The sequence below is a fragment of the Squalius cephalus genome (genome assembly GCF_949319135.1).
Source record: "Squalius cephalus genome assembly, chromosome: 4".
Lineage (NCBI taxonomy): Eukaryota > Metazoa > Chordata > Actinopteri > Cypriniformes > Leuciscidae > Squalius > Squalius cephalus.
Window position 1 is genome coordinate 20889753 of NC_137125.1, and position 16984 is coordinate 20906736.

Genomic DNA, 16984 nt, shown 5'->3' on the forward strand with positions numbered 1-16984 from the left:
CTGTGTTCCTCCTCAGGAGAAAGTGCCAATCCCTGGCACTTCCAGGCATTACTCCTGGAGGGGTTGACACGGTGGAACGAGGACAGGGCGGCGTCCATGGCACAGGAGGGCTGGCCGCTGCTCCGCTCCTACAGTGGCCCCCGGCAGCACTCCCTTGGCCAGCTCAGCCAAAGGGTGCTTGGCATGAGTGTGGTATCCCACTCCCCTGGCCGGTCCTCGCCAGATCCTCAGCAGGCTGCTGAGGTAAGCACGCCACCTCTTTGCAGTCTGTGACTGCAGTGCATCTCACATCACCAAAAACTGCGCTCTGTTCCATCCAACTGACTGATTGTTTTCTGTCTCTGCTTGTGTATCTGCAGGACTACAGAGGACCAGATGACCAGCCGGGGTACCTGGCCGTGGTCGAGCGGGAGGGTAGATGAGCTTATCAGGCTCTATGAGGCCCTGTCACCATTCGACAGGGCCCAGGTAGTTTACCCTCCCCGCTACAGGGACAGGCCAGCTCGGGGGTGCTTCATGGCAGCGAAGCCAAGCCGCACCACTATACCTGGTGTGGAAAGCTTGTCAGGAACCCACATCCCTGATGTACACACAAGCTGCTTTATGTAATGTTGCTCATTATCATGCTCATATCTGTCATTGTTTTTGTCCATTGTCCGCAGCTGCCTGGTCGGACAGACCTCTGGACCTGCCAGCAGTCCCAGCGCAAGCCGGCTGGTAGAGGCAGTATGCACCCAGCTCTGCCGCTTGATCCCCCTTGATCGCGGTGGGACAGCATACTGCTTCGGTACCAGCACATCCGGGACCTTGTGCTGGGCCACCAGAGGCTGATGGCTCGGGCACCCATACAGCTCTATGAGCTGAACTGCAGGACCCTCTCGCTGTGGTATGTTTGATGCTTTGGGCAGTGTTATGGTAATGACATGCTTGAATGACATGCTCTCAAAATTGTACCTAAAATACTACGTTGAAATCCGTTCTCTGGTTCACCAGGACGGAACGGGAGAAGGAGAGGACTGTGCTAGCTTCAGGCATTGCAGCAGAGGGACGACCACCTGCGAAAGCGGGTTCGGCGGCGGCAGCATCAGCAACAGTGCCGGGCCCAGCAGCAGCTGCGGTGGATCGCCCTCCGGCAGCAGCAACGGCGGTGCCTACAGGCCAGGCGATGACAGCAGCATCAAGGGCGGCTGTAACTCTGGCAGCAGCACCGGCTGTGGCAGCACCGGTGCCTGTTCTGTCAGCGCCAGTACGGTTACTGGCGCCTTTACCGCCTGCCCCCTCAGCTGCTGTCCTGGCCGTACCACCGGCTGCTGCAGCTGCAACAGGACCTTTTCCAGCTACACAGCCTCTCCTTCTGGACCTCTCACTGCCCCAGCAGAGTGTGAGGGTGCTCCCCATTGAAGGACTGGCTGAGGGAGATGAAGGACAGGGACCAGGGTCGAGCCCCGGACTGATTTCGCATTCTCGCTGGGGCAGGTGTATATAGTTGTTTGCAGTGTTGTGTGTGTGTGAGTGTTTTTTTAAAGACCTTGCCGTGGTGTGGAGGCTTCCTACAAACACCGGTCCACACCTGCCACAACTCTTCTACAGCACAGTGACACTATGCTTGAAAAAACATTGTGTATCCCATTCACACCTGTATAACATTGTCATACATTTGTACTATTCTGATTCTTTGCTGTGATTGATGTGGTTTAAAAAAAGAGGAATAAAGCCTTTGTGCCACTGTTCTGCATCTCTGCACAGAACAGTTATGCCATGTGTCTGCTCTGATGCTTTATTATTATTATCATGTTTTATTGTATTGTATTGTATTGTATTAGTCCCCCTAGCGCTAAAACACTCAGGGTTTTACAGTCACTATTTTCTAGTACCAAAAAAAGACGGCGGCATCAGACCCACATTAGACTTAAGGGATCTGAACAAAGCCCTCATGAGACGGCCATTCGGAATGCTAACTAACAGACAAATCCTCTCAGCTGTCAGAACAGCTGCTTCGGTGGCCAATCTAAGGGGTCTCCAGTTACGAAGCAAAGACTGTCCAGATGGATAGTGGATGCCATCTCTCTGGCATACGCCTCAGTGGGTCAGTCTTGCCCTATTGGTACTAGAGCCCATTTGACTAGAGGCATGGCTTTGTCATGGGGCTTGGTCCTCCGGGTTTCTTCCCTGCAGACGAAGGTCTTTTCTGTATGATCTAGACCCGACTGTGTCCGATCTTAATGGTATAATATATGTGGCTATGGACTTATTGACATTCTCTATATATGTTCAGCCCCGACGGTGTCCGGTCTTATCGATATTATAGTGTGGCGTTTTATATTGTGTTCCCACTGCGTATAGCTACGCGATACGAAGTGACCATTCTTGAAAGGGAACGTACTCTGTTACTAACATAACCTCGGTTCCCTGAGAGTAGAGAACGAGTATTGCGTAGCCGGCCGCACTATAGTAACATGGCAAGTTTGTCGCTTCAGTCGATTTAAACCTGCTAAAATGGCGTTTTCGGGTGCTATTATAGACGTACCCACGCCCATCTTGGCGGTCTCTGGCACCTCGCCATTGGATATGCAGTTGCCACAGCACAGCCAATAAATGAGCCAGACACTCACTGTGCTAGCTGTGCAGCTGCAATGCATTTTACAAAAAGGCTTCAATAATCTGAGGAAAGGAGTTTCCCCACAGCGTATAGCTACACAATACGAAGTGACCATTCTCGAAAGGGAACCGAAGTTACGTTAATAACAGAGTACGATCTTCAATGAAGGTCTTAATGGCCTTACCTGAAATCTATGGTGACATTTTCTTAACCAAAATTTGTATTTACGTTATTTATGTATTTATCATTATACACTTCAGGTGACCTGTAAATGCCGAAAAACTTCTCCATTTCGAAATATTCCTTTTTAATTGCCTGAAAAACTTGGTGGCTTGTGCCAACTTGCCCTTCATCTGGAGGTTTCACACAATCAATGGAATGGCAAAATAAAAATGGAATTTCAAATATTCGTCAAATAAAAAAAAAAAATCTGCATTGAAACGCAAAAACTGTGTTGTGTTTTAATGATTTTGTTATCCTTCAAATGCAATGACTATCCAGTTTAACTCACTTTGGTGCTGCTATGTTGTTCATTCGAAACATTGCAGAAATAGAGAAGCTCAGTGTCAAGAAGATCTTGGTTAAGTCAAAACAGTAACCAACCCGCTCACACAGAATGTATTTTCTGTGCTGCTTTTCCATTATGTTCCATGTATACCTGGGCTGGATGGACAAATTTGACCATTTATTTACCAGGTTTTATAAACACAAACACAGCTGAACAAGAACATCAAGGGTTTCAGGATGATTTGAAAATTGCAGCCAGGTGAGTTGGATCTAAATTTAACAGGACAGTGGGTCTCCAGGACACATGTCCTACAGCCTTGGTGTCAAGCAACTGAAATGAAAGCCGACCATGACTGCAACAATAAGAACAAATAAGTTACTTTGTTACACTGACAGGAAGAAAATTGTTAATATAAATGAAGTTCCAAGTGCCAAACCAAAGTGAACATCAATCACCATAATGGTGACTTCAAACTAAATATTAGGGAATCAACACCAATTTATAAAGTCACCTTCTATGATGCTCTCATATTTCAAGTTGTATTTAACAACATTCAAGATGACTTAAGGAAATTAGGGAATTCAATAAAAAATTCTGTTAAGATTGCCACACCTCAGAATCTTTTTATGCTTGACAAAATGGTACTCGAACAAATAATTTGATCTTAACTAAGGTTTTCTGATTTCTTAATGACTTCTGCAGTCTCAAATTTATTCAACCCCCTGAATAGAATCCCTCACAACAGCACAAGTATTCACAGCACAGTTTTCTCACCGCATTTATTTTGTTACTGAACGGAAAATGCACAAATTTACATATTCATTTAAATGCCACTGGGGTATTCACCAAGTCTGCTGCCACTAAGCAAAGACCGGAAAATAACTTTTGCCATGAGTACATCACCATTAAGAATGCTAGTGCGGACGTGAGCATTTTACGTTCTTTTGAAATTAGCGATTTAAGAGCCCCAAACGTTGATACTGGTTGATTAACCGGTTGGAAAAAATTCTCACCGTCATATCCACAACATGAACCAGACGGTTTTCAGTCTGAAACTCATTCCACACTGATGACATAAAAAAAAGTTCTCTAATGAGTGTTTGCTCATACTTGAAGGTTACTTTATATCTGAAACTCTTTCCACAGAGATTCTATATGAACGACTTTCTCCAGTGTGAGTTTTCAAGTGCATGTTAAAGTTTCCTTTTCGGTTGAAACTTTGTCCACACTGTAGGCAGGTGAACGGCTTCTCTCCAGTGTGAATCACCATGTGCCTTTTAAAGTTCCCTTTCATAGTAAAACTTATTCCACACTCATCGCAGGTGTAAGGGCTCTCTCCAGTGTGAACTACCATGTGCATGTCAAGGTTTCCTTTTCGGTTGAAACTCTTACCACACTGTTTGCAAGAGAAAGGCTTCTCTCCAGTATGAACTCTCATGTGGACGTCAAGGTTTCCATGTTGACTGAAACTCTTTCCACACAGAGGGCATTTGTAGGGTTTCTCTCCAGAGTGAGATCTCATGTGGACTTTAAGGTCTCCATGTTGATCAAAACTCTTTCCACATTGTTTGCAGGTGTAAGGGTTCTCTGCAGTGTGAACTTTCATGTGGACTTCAAGGCTTCCATGTTGACTGAAACTCTTTCTACACTGAGGACATGTGTAGGGTTTCTCTCCAGAGTGAGATCTCATGTGGTCTTTAAGGTTTCCATGTTGAGCAAAACTCTTTCCACGCTGTTTGCAGGTGTAAGGCTTCTCTCCAATGTGAATGCTCACATGGTTTTTAAGGTTTCCTTTTCGGTTGAATCGTTTTCCACACTGTTGGCAGGTATACGGCTTCTTGCCCATGTGAACTTCCATGTGGACTTCAAGGTTTTTATGCTGACTGAAACTCTTTCCACACAGTTGGCAGGGGTAATGCTGCCCTTTATTGTGAATCTCCATGTGGTTATTAAGGTGTCCTTTTTGTCTGAATCTCTTTCCACACTGTGGGCAGATGCATGGCTTATTTCCCTTGTGATCTTCCATGTGGACTTTAAGGTCATGAAGTTGATCAAAACTCTTTTCACAATGATAGCAGGTGTAACCCTTCTCTTTATTGTGAATGCTCATGTGACTATTAAGGCTTGCTTTTCGAGTGAATGTGTCTCCACAGTGTTGGCAGGTGAAATAACTTTTAGTTTCTGTCTTTTGATCTTTTTCTTGTGATGAAGTCTTTTCAGTCTGTGAGCAACTAAAATATTTTTCTTCAGTTGTGAAACCATGATGATTCTCATATTGATCTTTCTCTTCCATTTCATTCAGTACTTGATTCTCCTCTTTCAGCGCCATCAGGTCTAAGGCAAACAAGACAAATAAAAGTTAACCCCAGTTTAATGGCACAAAGCAACAGACATTAAAACATGTAAAGCATTAAAACCAACATACAACTAGATCGCATACCCACTTGAAAAGGTGTTAAATGTGTAGTGGCTGAGACATATTAGACACACAACTATTTACTATATCTGATAAATAATCCACAATACCCTAGACTGGGTAAACCCAGCCCGATCTGCCGGCGATTTGATTTCGACATTTGACGACACGTTTCCTACCTGGAGTTTTTGTGTCGCTCAAAGTACGTCACTCGGATTGTTGGTCTGATTGGTTGAAGGACTATCCAATTGCCTACAGAGTCATTTGAACTATGCCCGTTGATCACGCCTCTTGTGCAGTAGAAAATACAGAGCAGACTGCCCAGACTAATGTTCAATCTTAAAAGATTGAGCTTGGTCTGGTTACAGCCAGACTAACAATACCCCTCACCCAACAAGCAAACTACGAGTTATACTTCAACTCCGTAAACCTCAAACCAGGTACTGGTTACCATAGCAGCAAAAACACAATTTCTACACTTGAGAAATAGATAAACATATCCAAGTTCCCCATATCTAGATTTTCCTTTTGTATTGTTTTTGCCTATGGATTAATTCACACCCTTTTGAAATAATGTTTTAGAATTGCTTACGGTAGGTAAAATATCACATGTAAAGCATTTAGCATCTATGAGCTGCAATTTTAATTTTCTGAATGTGCATTTACATGCTCATTCAGAAAACCATACGTATTTTTATAACTGTGTTATTTATTACTCTTATAAGAATCTTGAAAGTTCTTCCCTCAACTAATCTAATTTATGCAAAACACCCACTAGAAGACAAAGGATCACTAACTTTCCTTCTGAAATGTAACGACTGAGACAAATCAGACACAATTGTTTGGTATATGTACCAAAAAAATCTTTAACCCCCTGAGGTCGGCAATCACGCCGGCGTGATCTGCTCGTTTTTTTTTTTATCAGTGCAAAATACTCTGTTGATTTTGATTTTACATACTTGTGTTGTACATCATTCAAAGCTGTTAAATGTCTTCTTTTATTTGTGTACACTCATAATAAAAACAAAATGTTGTGTTTTCCGTAAAACAAAGAAAATAAACATGATGCGCGTTCTGCCGTCTCTCTCAATGTGAAACTCATTCTGAAACGCGACAGAAAATGACCTGTTACTCAGCGAATGTTTGTCACACAGACTTAAAACGCATGTCTATACAACGCTTGGAATCTCTATTTTTAAAGTATGTAAATTATATAAAAAACAAATATTATATTTTTAAGTAATCCATACGAAAGCAGCGGCATGTACAGTTTCTCAAACGCGTCCTAATTAACTATAATGTGACCACACCCACGCGCGCACGAGCGATTGACATGCAAATGATCCATGCGGAGAAACGCAGACCTGTAAACGCCCTCATCACCTCAAAACAAAGAAGCAGAGACTTCGTAACTTACTCCTCTCTGCTTTCATCGAGTTTGGACGAATGTAAGCTGTGCTGTGCTGTGCTGTTTACCTTGAATTTACCTCGGATTTACCTCAGAAGAACGCGATTTGAAGATGAGACGATTTTTAAGGTAAGACATGTTAAACTGGTCGTGCCAGATTAAAATGTATGTTATGAAATGAGTTTGGAGTAAAAACATGAACTAAGCCTAATGTCATATATGTAGCCTATATGTAGGCCTATATATAGACAGAAACATGAAATGTGAACTGGTAGGCAACCTTTCAGTGCTTGTATACATGTTCGACACGAGGATGTTTTTATATTCTATAATAAAACACAGCATGGTAAAAGTAGGCTAATATATATATATATATATATATGTGTGTGTGTGTGTGTGTGTGTATTCTGTACATTTTAAAAAGCTATTTTAACCTGAAAAATCTAAAAATGTATTCCCCAAATTGTGCAGCATAATTTCTCTTGATATCAGCATGTTCACAGCTGTTTTGTTGTTGTTGTTTTTAGAGGAACAAGATGCCACTGAATAAGTCCTGCTGACTTCAACATTCACATAAGTCTCCATACATGAACATGCTAAAGTGAAAAATCAAACACCATGGAAATGAAAGGTATGTACTATGTTTCAGGAATGGCACAAAGGTGTGTGACAGTTCAAGTCTCTGTCTTTAGTTCAGTGTGTTAAATAATGTGTTGTTGTTTTTTTTGTCATTTGTGTATCTTTGGATTATGTTGTGTTGTAAATAAATTAAAAACAATCAAAAAGCCATTCTTTTTTAAATCTCCTCATTCTTTGTGCAAGGTTGCTCAGAATGACAGTGCCTGATAGCTCCTAATAGGGCCGTTAGGGGAGGTTCTTTGTCTTTCTCAGGTGAGAAAAGCTTACATATTAATGAGCTCCCCGCATAAGGCTTTTTCACACAAAACACGTCGTAAAATTTTTAAATCAATATATTGTCTTCTCTGAATGAGCAGTCAGGGTGATTTTCACATAGTTTTGAAGCAAATATTCTAGGCTACGTCATACAATTTTCAAAAGTCTTGTGAAGAAATAATCAGTATGGGTTTCATGAGCTTATTTCAGTGACAATTGTTTTTTCACAAACCACGCATAAATGTTATTATCTCAAAACTACAAACTTTTATATACTTGCTGCTGATATATTATTGTAGCAGATTTTGTGCTGAATACAGTGTAATCAGACTTTAGCCATGAAAATGTCACAAGTAACAGAAATAAGCACAAATGTCAGAGCATGTCAGAACACCTCCAGGGCCCAGAAAACAGCTCAGACCCCAGAGGGTTAAACTTCACTCTGGGATCTGTGGTCCCATCCCCCAAACAGGGCAAGAAGGTCCTACCACGATCAGATAAGTTGGTTTTATGAGTGTAAAAGAATGTGGCCACATGCTCAATAGAGAGACAATGGGAAGACAGAAACAATCTTTAATACAGACTTTGCTGCATTAATCATAGACAAACTGATCTATAAATGAACATGCATCCCAGAAACTGTGTGAATGATTGACTGTCTTGTGTACTATTATGTATATACTATGGTATGTATTTTATTATACAACCAACCAACGGTCAATGTAACCTTACCTGTATCATGTCTCCTATCTAATTAATCCTCATTTAATGACTCACACTTTGCCGTCGCAGGTGGGGTGCGAGGCCCTGTGCGAAATTGAAATGCGAGGCGCTGCTCTTTGATGTGGATGTTCAATTGCGCATGAATAACAGTCACACGGACGGACGTAGCTGTTCTAGTTCTATTGCACGCATAATCTCGCTGCAATATGTTTTTATCAAGTAGAATAATACAGCATAATCATGCACATAGTCTCAGAGTCAGCTATGACTTTTTGCTATTTATTTAGAGGGAAAAAATCAAATGTGCAATGAGTGGCTGTACATCATGTCAAACAACATTTGGGAAACAACATGTACCTTAATGGTCCAGTGGTAGAACTTTCGCCTATCGTGTCAGAGGTTCTCGGTTCTAGTCCTCCCTTGTGTAGTATATTTTTTATCGTATAGTTTTTTCCCTCATCAAAACCGATTATGTTCATCAGTGGTTGTATATCAAGCAGGGACACATTTGTGTGCATTATGTTTTGTGATTTCACCAGAACGAAGAGAGTATCGTCAACGGATTGAAGCGCGTGTCCGAGTGAAGACAGTGTGCGAGCCACACGAGAAAACACTGTATCTGCGCCACTGATCGCAGCGGCAACGAGCACTTTGATCACTTGATTTAAAAAACATTTCCGCGCTAGATTGTCTCTTATTTAAAAAACGAACGAAATGAATGCTCTGCCAGTTAACTGGAGATGTTTTATTTGTAGAATTGTTATATTCGTGCCGCGAGATGTTTTAAAAAGTGGTGGACAAAAAAAAAAAAAAAAACAAGTAAAAAAAAAACAAAAAAAAAACCAGCAGGATTGCGAGGCCCCCTAGTGGCGCGAGGCTCTGTGCGGTTGCACAGTTCGCACAGTCTATGCGACGGCTCTGGCTGGTCATATAATTAGAATATCATCAAAAAGTTGATTTATTTCAGTAATTCCGTTAAAAAAAGTGAAACTTGTATATTATATAGACTCATTACATGCAAAGTGAGATATCTCAAGCCTTTATTTGATATAATTTTGATGATTATGGCTTACAGCTTGTGAAAACCACAAAATCAAAATCTCAGAAAATTTGATTATTACATGAAATCACACAGTAATTACACAGTGATACCATGGTCATTGAACCAGGTTTTGGTTCTTTTGGCAGTGTGGGCAGGTGCAAATCCTTCTGGAAAATGAAGGAAGCATGAAGTGCTCTGAAAATGTCCTGGTAGACGGCTGTGTTGACTCTGGTCCACTGTGCTTTATTAAATCCAAAGTCCTCTTTTCTGATGAGAGCAAATTTTGCATCTCATTTGGAAACCAAGGTCCCAGAGTCTGGAGGAAGAATGGAGAGGCACACAATCCAAGATGCTTGAAGTCCAGTGTGAAGTTTCCACAGTCTGTGTTGGTTTGGGGAGCCATGTCATCGGCTGGTGTTGGTCCACTGTGCTGTCCACTCAACGCAGCCGTCTACCAGGACATTTCCAGAGCACTTCATGCTTCCTTCAGCAGACAAGCTTTATGGAGATGCTGACTTCATTTTCCAGCAGGATTTGCACCTGCCCACACTGCCAAAATAACCAAAACCTGGTTCAATGACCATGGGATTACTGTGTAATTACTGTGTGATTTCATGTAATATTCTAATTTTCTGAGATTTTGATTTTGTGGTTTTCACAAGCTGTAAGCCATAATCATCAAAATTATAACAAATAAAGGCTTGAAATATCTCACTTTGCATGTAATGAGTCTATATAATATACAAGTTTCATTTTTTGAATGGAATAACTGAAATAAATCAACTTTTTGATGATATTCTAATTATATGACCAGCACCTGTACATCACCTTCTCTTAGAATGCAGTGTGGGTTTGTTATATCTGAGCATTAATGAATAGAAAAGAGGTAAGGCAGATGTCTAACAACACTTGAGATAGCGTCATAAATCCTCCCCACAGAGGAAACTCCCCTCAGAAATTCCCCCTTTCTGATTGGTTGAGCCAGCCCTGCAAGGTGGGACCTTTGTCAAACTTTAAAAGGCCTCTTTGCTAGCCCTCCCCTCTCTTAGCTCTTCTCTTCCGGCCTCAACTGCTGCTTTTGCTGATACTGTAATCGGTGATCAAGCCAGTGACTAAACAATCAACTTCACGTCGTTTCTCTTATTAGGATGAAAATAATCTTATTTAAACTGTGATTAAATTATATAAAGAAAGCATTCAAAGAACGCTCCCTTTCCAATCGCCCAAGCTGTCAATCAAACAGCACAAGTTTATCTGGACACTTGCCAAAACACGTTGAAATAAATCATCACAAAATCATGATGCTGTTACAATGTACAGTACAACAAAGCTATTTGTTATTTGGTCACGGTGTAAGCCAGAGGTGTAAAGTCCAGGTTCAGAAAGTAAATGTCCTCCTCAGTATTATGTTCCAATCACTTGGATTTGCTAGCACAGCTTTTCAGCCAGGAGATAGAACTAATAAGTGAAATCATCTGACTGAGTTCATGGGTGGAATAAACATATGGCAGGACTTTTACTTTCTGACCCCTGGACTTTACACCTCTGGTGAAAGCATTTGTGAGAGTGCAGAAATTGCGTTGCAATGATAAGATCTTTTCATACGCGATCAACAGACTGTCTGACATCAGCTTAATGCTCATCACTGCAACCAATACTTTTCACGATTCCTTAATCTCGATAGCTGTAATAGTAAAAATGTAGTAAAAGTTTTAGAGAGAGAGTTCCACATATAATACTAGCTATTTCATATGCAAACATGTCAGCCAAACACAGCAGCGGGCGTTTACACTGAAGTTGCACACAGACACGCCCCTTAAAACAGAGCATTCAAATCAGAGGCTAAAATCAGGCTTGGAAAAATGCTTTTGTTTCTTCATTTTGACAATTTTTGCTGTTAAAATCATACTAACATTGTAAGGGCACCCAAGGAAACATAAAATAATAAAATAATCCAGTCCATGACCAGTCCATCTTTAACAAAAAATATGGAATAAAATTTATTTTAAATTGGGGGTGGCAAATTGGGGCTCAGTGGTTCCAAACCGGAAGATTCTGCATGCCTCACTATCTTCACAAGGAGAGATGTCTCCTGTGATTTTAACCCGTGCAGACCCTCGTGTGAAGCGAGTGGCCTAGTCTCGTTCGACAGATCTGAAGAGGATCTTCACAATGACACAATGTCATTGGCAGCTTTTTGACACAAAGGATTGGTCTGGCTCATTGGATGAACCTGCCCCTATGCCGTCTAGAGACCAGAGCGATGGCAGAGCTTGACTGGACACAGAGTTATTCCATGTTCTTTCTAAGGCCATTGAGGAACTCAGACCCGGCTACCCCTAAGGAACCCACATGCAGCTTTCTGGATGAATGGTTTCTGCTGGGGCGCCAGCAGGCCCCTTGTCAGCCCCTCGTCAGCGAGCCTATTCGACTACAGTGCCTATTTTGACCACTAGTTGTCATTCTTACATACTACACCTTTAAAGCTAGTATCGTGATTGCTTTCTCAACATTGATATGTTTATGTAGTCGACATAAATCAAAAACGCATTCAATTAGGGCTGCCCGTGCACAACTAAAGTTTTTTCTAGTCGACTAGTAGTTCATTTAAGCCATTAGTCTAATCACATATTACACGCGCCGGCACGTGAAACATTGATTAAAATAAAGATACAATTTATACAAAATGAAATTCACTTTAAAGCAAGGTTTTCTACAAAACAAAACTTAAGTGGTCAAAATCATGTCTGACCAACTCCATTTGTCTCCCGATATATTGGCCATTTTATGATCCTATCTAATGGCTTGTTTCCACCGAGCGGTGCGGTACGGTACTGTACGGTACGCTTTGGGATGGTAAACCCTGATCCGGCTTGCATTTCCACCGCCAACAGTACCCTTACTTGATAGGTGTGGTGTAGCCTATACCAGAAAGAAGCGATCAATGTAATTTTCACGTGAAGAAAAAAGCGACATAGTAAACAACAATGGATGACATACAGCAGATCTTGTTCTTGCTTCTCAGCATGTTTGTCACAAGAACACAAGCGCCGACATTAGGCGTTTCTCAATACCAAGTACGCAAAGTTTTGTCCAACTCAGGAGAAGGACACTGGAGAGTAATTCTCCAAATGGAACAGCGTGTTCTTCAAAGCTTCACTCATCTCGCTCTGCTACTCCGGTTAGCTCTGTATGTACATTTAGGCAACAATAAAATGAAATATGTTATAAAACACCACACTGCCTCTTTTTGTTTTTATTTAAAGAAATCTTAAACATTATAGCCACACAAATGTGGTTCAGGCAACGCATATTGATTATATTCTCATTCTCAAATTAGTGCCAATTCGGGGCGGATTGCTTTATTGGTTAGTTCATTAGCCTATTATTCTTAATGAAAAACACAACAACAAATCAGTGCTCCTCCGCACCATTATGAATGCCCGGGCGGATGCGCACATTTTACGTTTGCCTTTAAGTTAGCGATTTAAAAATGTCCGCTCTATCCAAAACACAACACGACTACTGGGAGCAGCAACCAGAGCTGACGTACCGGCGTCAATGACTGACCGTGTTGACTTGACTTGAGAATACGCGTGTGCACATTCATTGCAGAACACGATTTATCATTCCCGATCTCTCAACCGCTTGTAAATCTGTGTAAAATAATAGCTGAAGACAAAAATGCTTTGACAGAACTGTCCATTTCAAATCAGCATATCATCATCAATCATCACCAGTTATGTAAATACACATGGCATAGTGCTGGGCGTGGGCGGTATATCGGGTCATACCGAATACCTATGTTTATTTTTGTTATTATATGAATTTTTAATATACCGCAATTCCAGTGTATGCCACTTTAACAACGTTGGGAACGCGGCGCAACACTGTGAGAGAGGGTCTTTTCTCTGTTCACTGTGGTGATGCACAGCTTTGTGTGTTACTAAGGTGAAGTTAGATAGGTTAAACTATAATTGATGGCTGTCAAATTATATTACACTGTTTCCCATTGGTTCACAATATCAACACTACCCACCTCAAATAGATTTTCCAAAAGGCTTTGACATTGTTGAATAAACATGAGCATGTTTCAAAGTCAAACGCGGCACACGAGTTTTTATATTAATGTAACTTTAAATGAAAATAACATCAAAACTTTTATAAACACAGCCAGTTCCATTCAATCTTTCTTTATCTTTCCTGATAAAGCAGCGTTTATGAGCGTTGCTTTGTGTATGCTTTTACCAGGGAAACCGCTGTTTCTGCCACTCCTGAAGCGCCTCCTGCTGCACCTCTTTATAAACAGCCTTGCAAACCTGTATTAATACTAGTGTGGATTTTTTTCTACAATATTCACTCATGACAGTAAAATAGGGCAATCTACTGCAGTATTGCCTCTCTCAATCAGTAGAAAATGTGGTTAACACCCAGTCATGCTTGAAAAAAATAATATATATATCATCATATACCGTGAAACCAGTATCATTTTGAAAAATACCATGATATGGATTCCAGCTCTACCGTCTTTGTACGCTTCCTATTTTAGATTAATTCCCTAGTATTTAATTTACAATTATTTCTTTTGAACAAAATTTCAGGGATTTCATGTTTTAGATTTAAGGTCCTCTTGTACCCTGTCAAGGACAAATCTAACCAGCAAAACTTGATATCAAAGTAGCCTAAACTACTAAAAACGTAAAGTTACGTTTGCACCATATTGTAGTGAGTAACCTTTCTTGGTATTGGGGTTTCAAATAGCCCACCATGATCTGTAGTCTGAGCCTGTCCAGGGCTAGTGGCAATGGCAGATACGTTACTAGTTAATTTCAAGGAAAATCATTTTCAAATAATGTTCTTTTTTTTTTGCCAAATATTAGGAAAATATACAAACATTGTATCTGATTTATACAAAATAAGGATTTTGTTTGATACTGGTGTAAAATTAAGTAATATGGTTTTCAGTGTTTTCAAATTAGAAGTTGATTTTGGGTTTAATGTCATAAGTAATTGTACTGTAAAAGGCTTCTTCTGTATTATTTTTCCTAGTTTAAAGCGTGTCGTAACAACAAATGGAAGTCTGATCTTCTCAGGTGGAAGGCAACATTAGCATTTGTCTGGTCACGTAATCTCAACATGTCCGTCCACATGAGGTGACCCGAAAAAATAAAACCACCTCAATAAGGACACTCATTAGACATTCTTCAAAAATATCATTCATTTCTGTAGAGCTGGACATTTTAATAAGGATCAAATGACTAAATTCAGTTTTGAGAATGAAACCAACCTGTTTGTTCTTCAGTATCTTCATGTTTCAGACTGAATGTTTCTTCAATCTTAATGTCTTCATTCTCCTTTTTAATAAATGCCATCTTTGTTTGTTCCTCAATATCTTCTTGTTTCAAGTCTTCCCTCTCCTCTTTAATAAACGCCATCTTTATAATAGTGTCACGTGGATCTCAGTCACTTCACCAGGAGTTTTTCTGTGTGTTTGTCCTGTTTAAGATGAGAATAATTAACAGAGAAAAATAAATCCACACTAAATGTCTGTGTGCGTCTCAATCAGCTCTAGATCAGTGAACTGGTAAGAGGGTCAGTCAGAGTGAGAGTTAATGGCCTTTGTTGCTTTTGGCTTGCTTAGTTAGGGACACTTATAATATTCAACAATATTATTAATCTGCCTGTTTTTACACCATTATATTAGAACTGAACTAGACAATAACATCAGTTTTCTCCAGCGCAGCTATATATATAAATTTTATTGAACCATCAAAAAAGAACCATCACTGAACTTAACTTAAGCTGGACTACGACGCTATATTCTTCTAGATCTGCTGTACAGTAGAAACAAACTTTATTGCATTATTTTATTATCACAGTAAAGCTGCTTTGAATTGTAAAAAGTTCTATATAAATAAAAGTGACTTAACTTAAATCACCCGATTAAACAAAAACCACTCAAAACTAAACAAATTAATAAAAGAACAAAAATCATACAAACTAAATTTGTATATAGTATCTAAATTTGTAAACTGATTCACGATAAAGGGAGCAAAATGACTCATTTAGTAACTCATGCATGAATGCTCTTTACCCATAAAAACAACGTTCATCCGTGTTATTACATACACAATGTTACATTAACCAGTAATTATTTTATTTCATTGTATAAACTGTTTGAACGGGTTGCTTTAATTTAAACACTTAAAATGGGCAAAACCACAAACCTTTCTGCAGTCGAATCTCATCAGATGTAGGAGTGGGGCGCAGCTTTATGACATCACATCAACACACCAAAATAAAAGTCCTGTATGCACGCTACAACTATGAAATATTTGAAATATGCATACAATAAAACACATTCAAATATTAATAAAACACATTCAAATATTAATTTAAGATTCAGAGATTCCAAATTCTATCAATGCCACTACGATTTTTTTCAGAAATTCTTACCAAAATATAAGCCAGCGTGAATGATATTCAGACAAGCATGAGGTCAATAATCTTGGTCTTCATATTATAAAGGGTTGTAAAAAACAAAACAAAAAAAAACACTTAACAATATTTTAAACTAGGAATTTGTAGATCAAAATGTCTGATCTCAATGTGGGATCTAACTATTAGATATATTTGTCTTATTTCATCTCAATATCGCCACAATATTGGGGCATTAAATAAAATCAAATTTCAACTTTATTTGGTTAAAGTGCATGTCTGTCTGAATGGAGTACTTAAAATGGTTACTGTGTGTTCCGTTTCAAAAATGTAGGGTAGGGCGAAAAACTCAATCTCATTTTCTCCTCCAACTTTAAAATCATCGTTTTACCTTTTATTTATTTTGTAAATGCTGTTTGACTTAGTCTTTGCACATGTGGTTTGTAGACGTCACACGTGACCTTTCAATGTGATTACGATGTGTTGTACCCCCATTGAAGTCCACTATATTGAGAAAAATCCTGGAATGTTTCCTCACATTCTTATGATGTTATCTGTACTTAAACCATAGTCTGCCTGAATACTGGATTCTGATTGGCTGGAAGGTGTGCAATAAAAGCCTTTAATTCAGAGGTAGTTTCAGTCATTTTAATCACCATTCTACCTATAAACATAGGTAAGCATACTAACATACAGTAACAGTTACATACAGAGTGATACTGCTATTGTAAACATTTGCTATTTACTTGGCTAAATGGATGATTTTACTTATTTGGTGAATATCGCAATTTTGATAAATGGGTCTAGGCACAAGATGAACTGGAGGAAATGTAGAAGATAACGTTAAATGAGAAATGTAACCAAAAAAAAAGTTTTTATTAACACCAGCACAGCTCAAGAAGATAGAAGACAACAATGATGAGATTTATTATATATATATATATATATATATATAT

At 39.7% G+C, this 16984-nt stretch overlaps 1 protein-coding gene across 2 annotated transcripts; it reads right to left on the reverse strand.

Annotated features, from left to right (window-relative positions):
* Positions 1-3785: 3785 nt before the first annotated feature.
* LOC307157359 (uncharacterized protein) lies at positions 3786-15885 on the reverse strand. Of its 2 annotated transcripts, XM_079869253.1 has the most exons (3): positions 15818-15885; positions 14878-15086; positions 3786-5441 (listed from the first exon to the last, which is right to left on the reverse strand). In XM_079869253.1, exons 2-3 carry the CDS (start codon positions 15023-15025, stop codon positions 4225-4227), a joined length of 1365 nt encoding a protein of 454 aa, XP_079725379.1. In that variant the 5' UTR covers positions 15026-15086; positions 15818-15885; the 3' UTR covers positions 3786-4224. The 2 variants fall into 2 exon arrangements, with proteins under 2 accessions (XP_079725379.1, XP_079725378.1); XM_079869252.1 differs by lacking the exon at positions 15818-15885 and having other exon boundaries at positions 3869-5441; positions 14878-15089.
* Positions 15886-16984: the final 1099 nt, after the last annotated feature.

Bases quoted from the DNA above. Each gene is read 5' to 3' on its own strand.
- LOC307157359 (XM_079869253.1), bottom strand. From the start codon at position 15,025: ATGGCGTTTATTAAAGAGGAGAGGGAAGACTTGAAACAAGAAGATATT. The intron at 5,442-14,877 runs GTTGGTTTCATT...TGTTTGCCTTAG, and splicing joins AGATACTGAAGAACAAACAG to ACCTGATGGCGCTGAAAGAG.